Source organism: Acipenser ruthenus, chromosome 21 (genome assembly GCF_902713425.1).
Source record: "Acipenser ruthenus chromosome 21, fAciRut3.2 maternal haplotype, whole genome shotgun sequence".
Lineage (NCBI taxonomy): Eukaryota > Metazoa > Chordata > Actinopteri > Acipenseriformes > Acipenseridae > Acipenser > Acipenser ruthenus.
The window spans coordinates 23709823-23726329 of NC_081209.1; the positions used below are offsets into that span (position 1 = coordinate 23709823).

General features: G+C 36.7%; 1 protein-coding gene across 1 annotated transcript; it reads left to right on the forward strand.

Annotated features, from left to right (window-relative positions):
* The first annotated feature begins 553 nt into the window (after nt 1-553).
* On the forward strand, nt 554-15886 carry LOC117427621 (secretogranin-3-like). The gene is made up of 12 exons (XM_058995147.1): nt 554-1041; nt 1632-1684; nt 2252-2291; nt 2421-2624; nt 5753-5895; nt 6685-6846; nt 7977-8184; nt 8658-8774; nt 11219-11302; nt 11723-11836; nt 13374-13463; nt 14995-15886. The coding sequence occupies exons 1-12, from the start codon at nt 945-947 to the stop codon at nt 15111-15113; spliced, it is 1431 nt and encodes a 476-aa protein (XP_058851130.1). The 5' UTR covers nt 554-944; the 3' UTR covers nt 15114-15886.
* The last annotated feature ends 621 nt before the right edge of the window (nt 15887-16507 follow it).

Consider the following 16507-nt stretch of genomic DNA (forward strand, 5'->3'; position numbering starts at 1 on the left):
GTTAGACACGCTTCTAAAATATTATTTGTCTAGGATGGCCTAAAGTACAGTGTCGGCTCCCTGATCAAAGAATATTGTTGTCAAGGTTTATTCGCCCTTGTCTACATAAATGGAAACTCACAATAATGGCACACGTTCCTAGAATTCACCACAAAAACAAACACCATCCCTATAGAATAAAGTAAGCTATTTTATTGCGTACAAATAAAGTGTGGAAATAATTTGGAATAACTATATTTATAAGTCAATTTACACCTCCCAGTATCTGCAAAAAACAAATTGGAGTTGTAACATTAAAATGAGAATCATTATATAGTATTGCAACAGCTTACTGCGCGCATTGTTGTTCTTGAATACAACTACAATACAAAACTGCAGGTGGTATTTCCGGTTGTTTCCTAACACATTAAACACCTATCATTCAGCTTTGCCATCAGGGCGCCTTATTAATCAATAGGAAATCTGAGATCCCTTCAGTAGCGGCTAACTCCAGTGTTCGGCTGACGCAGTTTGGTGGGAGCTGACGCACATGGGCGGGTTTTTACTCGAGTCCACCTCTTCCACTGGGCTGTCACGGACACAACCAGCACATCTATTTTTTCCAGATGCCATATGCATAGGACAAACAGTAGACTCATACGGGGCTTTGAACCTGAGAGCCTACCAGCTGACCTGGTTTTAATTATAGCTTCCGACCTGGTTTCAGCACCACAGGGACTGAACAGCTCCGCGCAGTGCATTTGAAACCTGCTTTAGCGCCACTGAAGCTCAGTCACTGCGATTTTGACAACTAATCAAGAAAGTCACTGATAAAGAACAAGGTTAAAAGGAGCTGTCCAGCAGGTCAGCAGCTGCTCGTGGTATACCCAGTTGGATTGTAAAGTATCGGAGAATCGCACAGCTGCCCTCACATACCACCGGCATTTACTGCGGTTTTTTTAAGGATGTCGTCTAAAAGCATGGGGTTGTTTTTCTTTGTTCAGGTTTTCGCTGTAATCCTGTACCAAATCAACACATTCCCCACGCCGGAGGGAGCAAATGGTAAGCGAAAAAAACCCAATTCAAAAACCAAACTTCTTTTGTCTCTAATATGTCTGTGCTATCTAAATCCGGAAGTCAACACATTGGTTTAATCTGATTTATAGGGATTTAGCCTTCAGAAATACCTGTAAAATGAAAGTGTTCCTAAATACATTACTTATATAAAGGGATAAAATCTACAATTTATAATTTACATTGTGTATCTGTGTTGTTGTTTAGGTTAAAAAAAAAAAGATAAGTATGTGTCTATTTTCTGTTGTAAAGTCGAGCGCGTTCTATTTCCATTACTGTTTAATCTCTTGATGGTCAAAATCCGATTATCATCGGTGTTCCGGACATACAGAATCGGATAATGGAGTTGACATACATCTATATAAATATATTAATCTAGAGACATCAATATAATTCCACCTGCACCCATTTTCAATGAAAAGCCAATTCTCATTCTCCCAATGGCCCATTTGTTTGTTTTCTTTGTGTTTGTTATGAGTGAGGTACAGTACTTATTGCTAACGCATTGTAATGGTACTGGGGTCGTTTCCAAACTGACGTTATCAAGTTCCAAAACCATTTGACGTTCTCTTTTCCAGATAAAGCTGTGTACAACAGAGCACTAACCCAGGAGAGACCTTTACAAGAGCAGGTATACAATTAAATTACAAACATCGTATACAATCAGTTACTATGCTTGCAAGACTTACATTCTGCGATATATCATGCGAGAGTCTGAAACACGAATGCACTATTGCACCTCAGTATTATATACATGTATATGACATGTCAAGAAGCACAATCGAACAGAAGTTTAATATTAAAATAAAAACAGCACCTGCTACCGAGTGCCTGGTTAAAAAGAAAAGTAAAATGTGCCTTTAAACTGTTTACTGAAATCTAAAGCTTTGTGTGCCGAACATAACACTATACAGTTGTATTCAGTGTGGTTTTGACAAAACGCAACACTAATTTACAGCCATTGGTTTCCATGTAGATTTACACAATTTAACGTATTAATTAACCCAGACCGATCACTCAGTATAGACTGAACAAAATAAAATACAATCGAAAATTTGGAATATGTGGATGACCTATTCACACTGTAACCTACCTAAGACTTTATCTGGTAAATTGAATACATGTGAGTAAGGTTAGGCTAAATGGATTCAATATAGACATAACTAACATGTATGCTTTTGATTTATCATTGCAATAGATTGCTGAAGCAGACAGTGTCAGTAAATCAGCGCCCAAAGGTAAGGACATTACCTTCATCTTATATAATTACCCTTCTTTAATAACATGTGAATAACATGACACCACATTGTGTGTGTGTGTCTACATATATATATATATAATACATCCCTATTGACTTTCACTCATAGATAACCAAAATGATTCGGACAGCGATGATTTCAGTCTCCTCAGATCGTTGGCTGAAGAAGTCAATAAGTACGAGACCAGCGAGCCACAAACCACCACCCCAACTGACGGTCCGTATTTCCTTGATGACGCTGACTCCACAAAGAGCCGGAGACTGGCCGAAGACTACGACTCCACCAAAACTGGAATCGAATACAAATTTCAAGGTATTTCTGATACCTGGTTTTATATTTTCGGTTAAGATAAAACTAGTATGTATTTTATGCACCATTCTCATTCAGAAGTTAATTTAAGTGTGCGCACATATTTTTGAGGAATATATATATATATATATATATATATATATATATATATATATATATATATATATATATATATATTTATTTAATTTTTTTTAAAATATGCTATGCCCTAAAACTTTTCAGTGTTACGTGATATTTTATTCATAGACTGTATGTTAGGAGAAAAACAAAGTCGTTATTCAGTATTCTTAGCTACAGGAGTATATGCTGTATTGACTATCCTTTTATGTACATCAATACGAGCATTTATTGAAAATGCACATTTTTACCATTTACTAAAGAATGTAGTTTAGTTAACCTGATTTATCATTGAAAAAGATACTTTCAAAACGTTTGTATACTACATTAAAGGCCACTGTCAGAAACATAGTGCTCACTTCAATGTGCAATTTCAATGATAGAGATTTAGAATTTGAATATGCCCATAAGAAAATTACTTATTTTTACAGTATTTTGGTTCTAATTGAAAGAAGCTGCATAATAATACAATTGCATTTTACACGGGTGGTTAAAACAATGAGCCTCTAGTACTTACACCTTGAAATTAAATTAATTATTTGTTATTGTTTCTAGAAACAGATATCAACACATTTAAACAACAGTACTGTAATGACATGACAGCGTAGTTGGCGTTTATAGGTCATTTTAATTTAAAAGCACACTATACAGGCAATGTATTCAATCCCTATGATTCTTTATCAGGCATTTCATGTGTCAGGAGATGCCAGCAATAAGCTTGAGGAATGTTTTCTGATTACCTGTAGTACATGTTACAAAGGTTGAAGACAATTATGGACAGGGGCAGAAAATGATGGCATTAACCTTCAAAAGTTTACAACATTCTTTCATATCTAGCCATCAGCAATGCTATTAAAAACATCTCATTGTCATTTGGCTACATTCAAACTGTGTATAAATGTCTGGAGCGTTTTTGTCCTCATCAATGCAATTTTAATATGAAAGAGCCACCATGTGAATGAATCATTGTCCTCAGTACATTTACATGCAGTAGATTCTCTGAAAGCATTCATTTAGGCTGCCAGTGTATCAGAAAGCCTTTTTTTACAGCTTATCCAGCTGTCATTGGTGTACATCTTCTATTCAGGGCGTATCATTTTTATAGGAACGCATTGACATTTTAATATTTGTTTTTCTCATTTTTTTATTTCTTAGGTGTTTAATATCCTGTAATGTGTATTCTGTATGGTTCGCTATTGTTGTTTTGTCTTAGATCATTATTTGTCAAGCTTACTAATTATTCCAGCAAAGATTGCTACTGAAAAGACTCCAAAGGCTGACTGTGGTAAAGTGAGGTTTCAGTGTTGCACAGGCTTCAGTGCACAATGTATATCAGTGCTGCACATCGCTGCTATGGTTCCTCACAATCAGCTGTTAGGAGTCGTTTCAAAAGCAATCAGTGAATCTGGCAGATAATGCCCCAAGCAGAAAGAGCAATAGAGAATCATAGTGAGCACAAATAATGTAATATGTAGTATTAGGAAAATGTACATGCTATAAAGCTGAAGTGAAAAAAAAACTGAAAATCAGTATATCATTTAATATAGTTCTGAAATGCATGTTGCCTTCATGTATGGAACCGTCCTGCAGGTTGGTTGGTTGGTTTTTTCAATAATGACAGACCATAAAGACGCTTGTTTATTTGGTAATGAGATCGGACACCAGGTGAAGGGGTGTGTGACACCATTATATTGCAATAGATTGTGAAGGTGGCTTCTTGGCAATAGTGCAAAGCCTGTCTGACTTCTCTGAGTAACGGTTACCTGAATTCTCCTGTGAAAATAAGTATCCCGCTGAGAGCAAGGCAATGGAAACATGCTTCCTGAAGAAAAGAGATTATCTGAGCTCCTTCTGTCAGTGTCAAAGTCTAGCCTTTACAAATCCTGGGTTAAAGCTGCTGCTTCTTCTCCTTTTCCAGCCACCTGTCCTCAGTAAAGCAGAACCCCTTCTTTCCTTCTGTGCTTCATTTGCTTTACTGGTAACAGCCATGTCTGACCTGGTCGCCTCCAAGTACATTCTTCATGTTTTGCTTAAAATAAAAGGCTAGTGTTAAGGAATAATAGCAGAAACTCAATACAATTACATTAAAATGAAACAGATTCCTTTAAAGACAGCTCACTCAGTAAACATCCCCATTGCATTTGTTTTAGGTACCAGTTGCCATAAAACTAATACAGCACTTTACACAATTGAAATGAAAAAGAACAAGGTTTTCAACTTTCAAAGAAATTAATTAAGTTAGTAATAAAAGGTCATGCAACTGAAAAGTTTTTATAAATACTGACAAGTGCACCTCTATGTGAAGACACATTTTTATTTGAATTGCATTTCCATCGGCAGGTCTATAATTAATATAACTACTACAAATATGTTACAAAGTATAGCTGCTATTGAAAAAGTGAATGTCAGAATCAGGACACTTACCTGAATACCTTGTCTCACAATCCACCTTCCTGTGACCTACTCTCTTCTCATACTTGTTGCTGAGTGTGCCTTGCCACTGATGTGAAACAGCACTCTCACATATTCCTTCAGTGCGGAGGGTGTCCACATTTACTGTTATCAGACTAACACATACTGTACCAACTGTAACACAGAGCAGTGGTAGCAGTAATGCAACTGCACATTCAAGTGTTTTATGATCTGCAAACAGTCAAATTGTGTGATCGTAACTAAGATTCTGTTTACTCTAAGGAAGTATATGTGTTGTAAAAGACCTGTTATAAAACCATAACAGCTCTTAAAGGAGTGTCAACCAATGTTTTAAACACATTGTCTTACCTTTTATTAGTATTTGCAATAATAAGTGATATCTGTGTAATATCTTTTTTTTTCTGTGCTTGTATTAAGTATTGTAAGCCATGCTGTGGTGTTCAGGTGATGTGACTTACCACACAACCTTGGTTAACATTCCATGCTAACTTGCATTTAGAAAGTTCTTCTAAACATTTTTACAACAGCACGAACTATATAAAAACACATTTTCTAAAGTTTGCTGAATTGAATTATTTTAGATGACCCTGATGGTCTTCACCAGCTGGATGGGACACCGCTGACGGCAGAAGACATTGTCCAGAAGATAGCTACAAAAATATATGAGGAGAATGACAGGGGAGTGTTTGACAGAATCGTGTCCAAGCTGCTAAATCTAGGACTGGTATGTCACTTCCTTTAAGGAGCCATGCTTTTAAAAGCACACATTTTGAATTATGCATGGCTTTAGTGAAAAATACAACATGTTGAAATCTGCTTAAGAGTTCCCTGAAGGAATAAAAAAATAAACAAATAGAAAGCATTGGCACAACCACTGGAGAAAGAAAAAATAATGATGTTTGAACTCAGATACAAAATGACTGGTATAAAAACAGCAGCAGTGTAACTGTAACATCTTTTTAAAACTGAATATAAAAACAAATGCAATAATGTTTAACATGTTAAAAAGTAACAGGGGCACCCACAGATGAAAACTGGCAAAACCTATATGAATTGATTTCAATTATAATTATGGCAGCTTTATCTGTTGCAATAGTCAACAGCCCTGTGTTATTCATGCAAGAGGAGTTCTAGGTGAAAAACAACAGCTATCATAATACAAATATCATGGCTGATAGGAGTCATAAGCACTTCTGAAGCACACAACTTATATGAAAGCTGTACTTCAGCGGTTTGTCTACTGATAGTCTCACCTCAGAAGTCATGATTCTGTTTGAATTTAGAGTTGGATTGTACTCATGCATTTTTGAGTTATGAAGAAAATAATGGACCAAAAGCCTCCCTTGAACACTTGGACAGCTTCTAAATGTCTTCTAATAGGCGTTTCTATACTCACATAAAGGTGTGCTCTACTGTACAAAAAACTGTTATTTGTATCAGTGGTTAGGCAACAGTTAAACAATTCGAAAGTCTTATTTAAAGGAATTATGTTACAATCAATTCTCTCTTCCAGATCACAGAAAGTCAGGCTTATACATTGGAGGATGAGGTTGCAGAGACTCTACAGAAACTAATAGCCAATCAAGCCAAAAACAATGAAATACAGGATGTCAACATCGACTACCCAATTGCTAGGCCTGAGGATGATTCAGAACTGAAGATGGTGGAGCAAATGGTATGTGAAGGTCATTGCACCCCTGCTTACAGATTTCTCTGTTGGTCAATTTAATATTTTCCTAAGCTTTTGCTTGAAAATGGAAATGTTAGTATGCTTTGCGAGGAATAAATGCTGACAGTTAACCATTAACTGTGCTCCAAGGAAAAAGAGAAACAAAAATCAATATTCACAGTGAAGGCTCTGCCAAAGCTGTAAGTTTATATTGCTAAAAGCAAGCAAAGCTGTGACTTTTCTAGGATTTTTAATCAGGGAGATAACAGGGAGTGCCAAGCGATCCCCAGCAAGGGAGTGTCTGTAAATTCATGAATGACTAGCAGGAGTAAGGGATTATCTATAAGTGACCAATCATTGTAAGTCATATTCCATTGATAGAGGTTCGTAGCGCCTTATTTCACGCATTACCCATTCATATTCATTCATGAACAATGTGCATACTATAATAAACATTGGCAGACATCTTTCATAGCCGCATCAAGTATTTACAAGCCTGTGGCAATGTGCCCCGCCCCTGTGTGCATTTGTGTGTTATGTGTTGTATGGTGCGTGTGTTAATGTTGGTGTATTGTAGTTGGTGAAATCACTTCACGTGAATTTAAAGTATAGTATGTGAGCACAGGGTTGTACAGAATTAATTCACGTGCTGGGATTCAAGTTAATAATTAATTAGTAATTGAATCCTAGCACAACAGTATATATAGATGCACATTTCTTTCACTCGGGGTTGGGTGTTCGTGAGTGGAGAACGGGTGAGAGAGAGAGGAGAAAGAAAGAAAGAAAGAAAGAAAGAAAGAAAGAAAGAAAGAAAGAAAGATCATAACGTTTGTTTTCGCTTTACTCACCGTGTTTGTTTGTCTCCGTGCACCGTTTGTTAAGTGTTAGTTCGTTTTGTTTGTCTTTTTGTTTTGGCTCCAAGTGTCGTGTCCTGTTTTGTGTTCTGTTTAAACCTTTTATTTTGTTAATAAACGCTGAGTGCTACCATTTGCACTCAGCTTCTGATCACCACCGTCTGTCTGTGTATTCCTTTCTGGTCTGACGCCACCCACTCCGGCTGTCTTTGTGATAAACATTTAGCATAAACACATATACGAATTTAAATTGTTACCAAAGTGCTGCCTTGTCTTTAAAAGCTAACTGAGAAATCCAACGATAAGAACGCGGATGAGCGTATGATTGATGATGACAAGGAGGAGGTTGACGACACTGTGGGCAACACCTGGGTTCCTCCCACAGAGATGGAGCGGAGGAACGAACTGTCCTCTGAGGACAGCCTGGACGGCCTGGAGGACCTGCAGTACTTTCCCAACTTCTACAACCTCCTGAAAAACCTCAATTCAGGTCAGTCTCTTCATCACCCAAACATATCATATCATATCATTGAACTATTACTATAACCAAAGGCATATCAATATATATCAATATTAACTCTGACAGGGACACAGAGTGCATAGGGGAACACTGTAAATGCACAATAACACAATGGAGAGAGCTGCTATAGGGTTGAGGTGTTTCAATGCTAAAAAAAAGTAAGAAGAAGAGGAGCAAAAGAAAAAGGAATTCTGACACCCTAGTAACAGTAGGCCTGGTGATATTGTGTTAATTCAATATGAAATTCATATATACGTTTAATATATAAATCCTTGCTTTGGACTACTGGTACATTTCAGAAGAGAAGCTTTATATATACGTAGTTTATATGCAGAAGAACCCCCCCAAGTCAACCTTCATTCATACAATCTCCCCCCAGGCAGAACTAGTTAGCATGTTCGTGAATAACCATGATAATGAATGTGGCTTTTCTAATTTCACAGAACAAGATGCAAAGGAAAAAGAAACGTTGATCACCATCATGAAAACACTGATCGACTTTGTAAAGATGATGGTCAAATATGGCACAATTACACCAGAGGAAGGAGTGTCCTATTTGGGTAAGGATCATGTTTGTGAAACTTCAATTACACCTCATGGGTTTGGTGTCATTTAGAAATGCACTGCTGGCCATGGTTTAGTAATGTCGATTTCTCTGGCATTTTGCGTATTTCATCTTTTCACTTTTGGGACTGACATGTTGAAGTTGAGTGCTCGATTTAGGATTCTCCTGCTGCCTTGCCTGACTCTCATTAAGAATTTGACTTGCTGCGTCTAATCATCTTGTTCAAGGTTGAGTGGTTTCGTTTGTGGCTTGCTGTTGATATTATCTTTGAATGACTTAATTACCTAATTTCTGCAGTCCTTTTTTATTTGTGTGACTATTTTAGAGGGGTCTTTATATATTTTTGTATTATCTTGTTGTTGTTTTGAGCAATAGCAATGTCAGTGTTGGTTTAATAAATGATTGGTTTTGTTAAGGGGATTGTCTGTCACATGAACAGCTCCCTCAGTGCTTTTGATTTACTGGCATGCTCTTAATGAATGCAAGTCTAATTAAAATATTGAAATTATGATTTTGATACCTGCCAGCATATTCTAATTGCTTATTCATCACCTCCTCAGGCATTGCGTGTATTATACTTTGTACTGTATTGCTGGTGTTATTATAGTCACAGGGTTTTCCAGAACCTCATTATTTGCAGTACAGTGCACAGTACATATACAGTTGCTGTCATCTGATACATTTTTCAAAATGCATCCCTAACTGATATTGTGATTCTGTTTTTTTTGCAGTTATGCATGTATTGGTATATGAATGGAATTACTGGGAGTAATGTCTAATTCCTGAATTCAATTGAATCCCCAAATAGACAGTTTCAATTATTAATATCTGACTCTGTGGCATGTATGCCCTACTAGTATTATACTGCAGTTTGCTATTGTCCACTTGCAGTTAGTCGTTATAACTATCTTTGTGTTCCTGAGGGTTGAAGATGCAATCACACATTGATTTAAATAATACATTTTCAAGCAAACTTTAGATGTAATGATTTTTGTTATTTATAAGTAGGTGGGGTTCTATCAAAGACAGTTGAGTGTCATTATCTCTCCATAAATCCTGACTTGTCATTATGATCAGTTTCATCTGTCTTGCCAGAAGATTTATTGATGGTAAATTATTCTGAACCTGCCCTCTGTTAGTCATGCAAGGGCAGACAATAATGACGCCAATTGCTAAATAAAAAAGAGATGGATTCAAATCAATATCATATTTCCATTAAATATGTAAGATAGCCCAATCCAAAAACAGGACGTTTTAGATAACGTTAAAAAGGGTGCCAATTAAACATCTACAATCAACATCTACAAATGCTACATTCCACAATGCATAGATGGCAATGCTTACAGAATATATTTCCTATTAGCAGTGGAAACATTGTCACTGCTGTTACTTTTCTTGTGTTGTTGTATTCTCTGCTTGTTTTGTGCAGATATGCCTATTTATAAGACAGAACTCTAGATTAAAAGATGAAATTGCCATGATCCATTGGGGGTGGTCCTATAGACGTAGTACTAAAAAAAATCAGCATATCCTTCATTAAAGAGCAACAGGCAGTCATTGGTACAGCGATATTGGCACCATTGATAATTTCCCTCATGCTAATAAGAGATAAGAGATAATAGATTTTGAAATGAATGGTTATCCACATCACAATGGCAATGAGCAAAGTAATACAATGCTGTGGGAAATGGGTTACCATTTATTGTGAGGTATAAATCAAGCTTATCATGGTTTGACCATATGAAGCAAATAAAGAAATATATTATATATATATACATTTATGTTCACACCTGATAAGAAGGTTAATAGAGAATTGTTTCTCCGCAATGGACAATGAGGTATTTGCTGGCCATTTGTATATGTGTTTTGCTTTGCCCTAAACCTTTAGCTGTGCTTATGATGTGCAGCTGGATCAAGGCATGGAGTCATAAAGATTAAAGCCCTCTTTGAATTCTTGCTGAGTAGGATGCAGGTTTCCATGGAAACCCCCATGGCAGGATGGCATGGTCCGAAGGAAACCAGCAGATAGAATTGTTAGTTGCCTAGCTACTAGGTCTTTGCTTGTGCTTTACTACATGGGCCACTGTCTTGTATGACTCCCTTCTATCTAGGCCTTAATGGGATTCAGGATTCTAATTTTACACTTGATTGAGCTCTTTCTTCCGATAGAACGTAATTGGTCAGCACTGTAGTACAGACATGCCAAAGGAAACTAATTATTATTAGACCAACAGAATGTAAATTAAAAGAAAGTCTATCTCTCATTTAGTCTACTGCAAGTCTACGTTACCACAAAATGCACACTATGCTGGTTGTGATATTTTAATTCCCTTATACCTATATCCATATGGTGTTCCAAATAAATACCTCATTTAAATTGTATTTAACCTACAGCATGAATTACTATTACGAAAAATATTTTTTACTGTATTCCCACAGAAAATCTTGATGCAATGATTGCCCTTCAAACAAAGAATAAACTTGGAAAGTCGCTGGTTTATTCTGACATCAAACAATCAACAGGTAAATACAGAGCTCCTGGCTGTGTGTTACCTTTAAACCCATGAGAGCCTGGCTAATGTTCAAATCTAATGTTTCTGTAGCTTGGAGTCGAGGGTTACTATTCTGTGGGTCCTTGAGCAAATAAGTTTATGTTCAACTGTTCAAATTCAAGAATTACATTCTTGAATGCAGTGGTGATATATTTATTTCCACTATTTCAAATCTAACTAAACAGTCTGTCTTCTTGTGCTATAGAGAATGAAAAAAAAAAAAATCAGGAATTGTATTTAAGTTATCCTTAAGAAACAGGTCTTAATTTACACACAAATAGATTTTCCTTGTCTTCTTGCTAGCCAGCTGTAATATGATTCTATGTAATGCTTCTTTCTGCATGGATTGGTATTTCATTTTAATGTGTGCTGCACTGTCTCATTGTATCAGGTAAGACCAGTGATGAGATTGACAACACCAAGGAGGAAGCTGCCAAGATGGAAAAGGAATACAAGACTCTAAAGGATTCCACAAAGAATGAAGAGCAGCAAGAACCTGAGATGGGTGAGCCTTAAAACACTGGCTCGTTAAATAAGCAGCTTCTTATTTTTAATTGTGATGTACGTACAGGATGATGAAGTACCTGGTCAATGACAAATAGTGCCCACGTATTCGTTCCTCTGCCATCCTGTTATTCTGCAATAACAGTGCAGTTCAAATGCAAATTTTCCCAGTCACAATACAGCTCACATGACTCCAGTTGGAAACCAGTTGTCACATAATAGGTATAAATTAGATGATCCATCAAGTGTTCTTGGAGACAACTGCCTACCTCACCAGTACAAAACCTTTGACCGTTTAGTTCCATTGACTCTTTAATTCCAGTAAGCTGTTATATATTGAGTGTCCTGCAGGTGGCGCAGATGTATATACTTATAGTTAGGTCTGAGTGTCTCCAAGGGCTGTAGGAAGGTAGTTTCTTCAAGTGGTGACAGTGAACGAATAAAAGCCAGGAAATCTAAGTTGATAGCGGGTTAACTTTGTGTTTAACAAGAGATTTCAGGGATTGCTTTACTGAAACGACAGTGTGCTTATTAATGGGGAATTGTGTGCATCTGAATGATATTTCTGACTCAAGCTGTTTTACCCAGAATGGTATTTGGGCCAGATTATTACTGCAGAAACCAATCCTTGGGAAACCCCCCAGAGCGCTTTGCTTGCAGTGTAGTGAACTAAATATATCTGCAATAGCACCTGAGTGGAACCAGGGCATGTCAATAACATTTAGAGTAATGACAATGAGGACACCTGTTACTGCATCATGTTAATACACCAGGACTCGTATTCAATGATATGCACACTCTTCCATTGAACTAGGAACTGTGACAGCACTGATAAATATATAGCAGATATATGGGTATATATTATTCAGGAATAATATATATACATCCATGGCATTTCATTATATTATATGTAAACTGAAGACACACCTGTACATGTAAGTAAAGAAATCTAAGATTAGAATTTATCAGGGTCTGTGAAGCCAGGCGAATAGGTCTAAATACTAATAGTAGGTGAATTAGCTTATTCTTTTTTCTTAAGATCTAGATGTTCTTTGAATCTAGGTTTGCCTGATATTTTCAAATAGAAAGTCAAATTGTCCTAATGCAAATATGTAGTATACATGCAAACACAGAGCTTAGAGGTTTGCTTACATAAAAAATACCATTAGAATACCATAATAATACCCGTGCATTACCAGGGAATAGTAGTTCTGCAATTGATTACCAGTATGCATTGGCAATGGCATGATCCATTCTACCAATGGATCACACCATTGCTCTGTGTATGCTCTGTTGTTAAACATCAGCACAGTACTGCATTGCCATTCAAGATCATTTAGTACGAGTTGTTTATATGTTTTCATGTATATTGACATTCAAACTGCAGAAGAGAGAATAAGAGTCCTAGTTTGTTCAGTAACCACTGTAATTATACAGACACTGGAGAAAAAGGGGCGCTGTCTCCTCCTGTAATTGAATTTGCTAAACTGAAACAGACACATCGATCACTGTTGACTGGAGCTCTTTGCCTTTCACAGGCCCGAATGGGAAGACCGAAACCTATTTGGAAGCAATCAGAAAGAATATTGAGTGGCTGAAGAAGCATAACAAACAAGGGAACAAGGAAGGTAAAGAACAAGTGCTATTCTAGTTCAGTGAAGGTTGAAGACACAAGGCCAGGTTTAAGCTTTTGCTCCAGTGCTAAGTTTGCACCCATGCATTCCAAAATAACATGTCAAAGCAAGACATGCAGAAATACTAAAATAAATGTAATACATTTGATGCCAATTTCTTGTATTTCTAAATGTAACTATTGAGTGTTTAATAGTTATCGATGGCAAAGCAGGAATACTCAGATCATTTAAGGATTGTTATTGTATGTGCAAAAATCTGCTTTTGTCTTCAGCTTTCTCTGTGGTTTGAATTACTGCATACTACAGCTGTACAGCTCACCACACTCTCCCCTAGATTGTTCAGTGCCACACGTTCCTTGCAAAAGCAGACATTGCTAAGAAGTGCCCAAATAGAGCTTTAGTATAAGGCTGTTAAAATCCCAGAATAACTACATTAAAGCCCCCTTTGTCGGCCTCTAATTTGCAATTTAAAAAAGTGGAGGGAGAAGTGGGAACCGTTGGTTAATGAATATTTATCAGCTGCTTGATGAGTCTGTTCTAATTACTGGGTTGCAAGCTTACAAAAGCTTGTTCATGTCTTTCTTTCCACCTGCATTTCACAGTCATGTTCCTCTGTTTCAATGCCTTTACCATGTTCTGTTTAGTGAAAATGCAACCAACCAACCTAAAGCTAATCCCATAAATAGGCTTCAGGTTTATGGCTGCCAAACATTTTGATTCCCACACTAAAAGTAATAATTATACAATTATACATTTTAGTTCTCACACAGCAAAAACAGTAAGTTTTTGAGAAAAGTACTCAGGACCAGCACCATTCCTTCAAGGTTGTGTTAAAACAAAAGAGCATTTCAATTAGATACATCAGTCTAGCGGTTTCTTTATTGTAAGTCTTTTTTCTCAGGCCTTTCTGTTTCATTTCCTTCTTCATGCCGATGTTCTTCTCTAGTTTAGTTATCTAATAATGTGTTTGAAGCCATTGCCATTATGCAGCATTTCCCACCAGGAGAGGCAGCTGGTATTGTTACTGCTTTCCACCTCTCTGTAGCTCAAGCAAATGAGTGGTGGGAAGCGGGCCAACTCCAAAAACCAATCGATCTGGCCTGGAAATACAATGCATTTTGCAGTTTCAAAGTGAAAAGAAAGAAAATGCTAGCGTTGGCGTTAATATAGAATTGTGTTTCCGCTCCAAAAAGCTGTCCCTACAACCTTATCAAGGAGGACAAATCCCCCAGCATGATACATTTAAAATGGTTGTGAACCTCTAATGCAAATGTATTGCTAAGAGCACGGTGGCATATGTGTCTGTATTAATTTATGCAGTACATTTGTGTTTTAAACTAGGGGGTTATTTAATGCTATGTTTTGGGTATTTTTCTAGTTAAAGCAGAGATGTTTTTGAGGCATTTCATCCTGTGTCAGGGAATTTAATTAAAGCAATAAAGAATAGTAACACAGGTCATAATGAGGGGCAGTATTTATTGATGAAATCCTTCTATTTGAAAGCTAACTCTTTGTCATCTTTCAGATTATGATCTTTCAAAGCTGAGAGACTTCATGGACCAGCAGGTGGATTCTTACATTGACCAGGGGATCCTACAGAAAGATGAAGGAGAAGTTATCAAGAGGATTTACAGCAGCATGTAGAATCCAGAAGGGAGAGCAAAGACATCTCCTGTCTTTAAAAAAAAAAAAAAAAATACAAAATTTAAAATAGAATTTCAGCTCACACTTCAACATGGTTGGCCCATGTACACAAATTATACAAAGTCAAGCTAATTTGGGAAGTACTGCAATAATTTTATAGCTGTTTTAGTTTTGTTTAATTCTCAAAAGCAATAGATGCTGAAATTGTTAGATTACATTTTTTCACAGTGCTTCAACAATAATGCCATTGAATAGCAAAGAAAACCCTAAAACCGCAGCGTTTTGCTCTTTGCAAATCGCTCATAGCACACAGTAAATTGTCACTATTTGATATGAGCCAACATTGTGAGGCATTTTGAGAGTTTGAAACAATGTCCACGGGAGCTGTACCCTGGAAGTGAGCTGCAAAGGCTTTAGTAGAAAATAGAAGACGGCTTCTAGTTTTGCTCACTTTGAATACTTTGTATTCTTTTGCTAAAGATAACAAATGTACTGTAACATGTCAGAGGTTTGTCAAATAACAACCATATTCTGTACTATTGTGAAAACATACGGCTTTTAAATCTAGTATGTGTTTTGTGTCTCCAGTGTCCTCTCACTCACCTTGTCATGTGATTTGTTTCAGCCAGACTTGGTAGTTCAGGGAACAGTCTACTGAGCCTGCAGTTTGTTTCAGTCAATAGCCTCATGACTTAGGTCTTGTCCTTTTTCATTCTGCATGTAAAAAAATCAGTTGCATCCTGATGTTGTGTGAGTAAAGTGCAAACAAAGTATTTTTAAGTGTAAATATTTGTGAATTTTTCAGAACACTGTAAAAGCAATTAAAAAAAAATGATGCCTTTCTCTAACAAAGTACTTGGTTACAGAAACACAGCAGCGTTTCCATTGCTCTTACTTCATGACCTCATGTCTGCTGCTTATCCTGGAGGAAAAAACAACCAAACACACTGTACAAGTGCAGTGTTATAAAGCTCTGCTAGGAGCACAATACCAGAACTGAATACTGGGAGCAGAATGATAATGAAGACGTATTGTATTTAACAGTTATATTAGGTTCCTTTGCCTGGATAGTTTTTAATTTAATTAAATTCCATACCCAGAGCATTACCTTGCTCTGTAGCCAATAATGCAAAGGGGTTTGGTGGATAATGTACAGTTAATGAAGATAAACGAAGTGTTTAGGCAAACAGAAAAAAGAAAACTATATTGTCCTTTCATATGCTGTAACTGATGTTGCTAAGGGTTTAATTTTCAAACCAATTACTAATCAGTTCTAATTTACATGCAGGCCTGTAAAAACAAAACAAACATTTATATTAATATTCCTCTACTTAATATTGAAATATGTGGTCTCCCAAGAATAACACATTACAAATACAATCACCCCAAAAATA

What these genes read in the sequence shown, in the direction of transcription:
- LOC117427621 (XM_058995147.1), top strand. Translation starts at nt 945, where the DNA reads ATGTCGTCTAAAAGCATGGGGTTGTTTTTCTTTGTTCAGGTTTTCGCT. An exon ending in AGCTGCTAAATCTAGGACTG is followed by an intron (nt 5,896 to 6,684) that starts GTATGTCACTTC and finishes TCTCTCTTCCAG; the next exon opens with ATCACAGAAAGTCAGGCTTA. An exon ending in TGACATCAAACAATCAACAG is followed by an intron (nt 11,303 to 11,722) that starts GTAAATACAGAG and finishes TCATTGTATCAG; the next exon opens with GTAAGACCAGTGATGAGATT.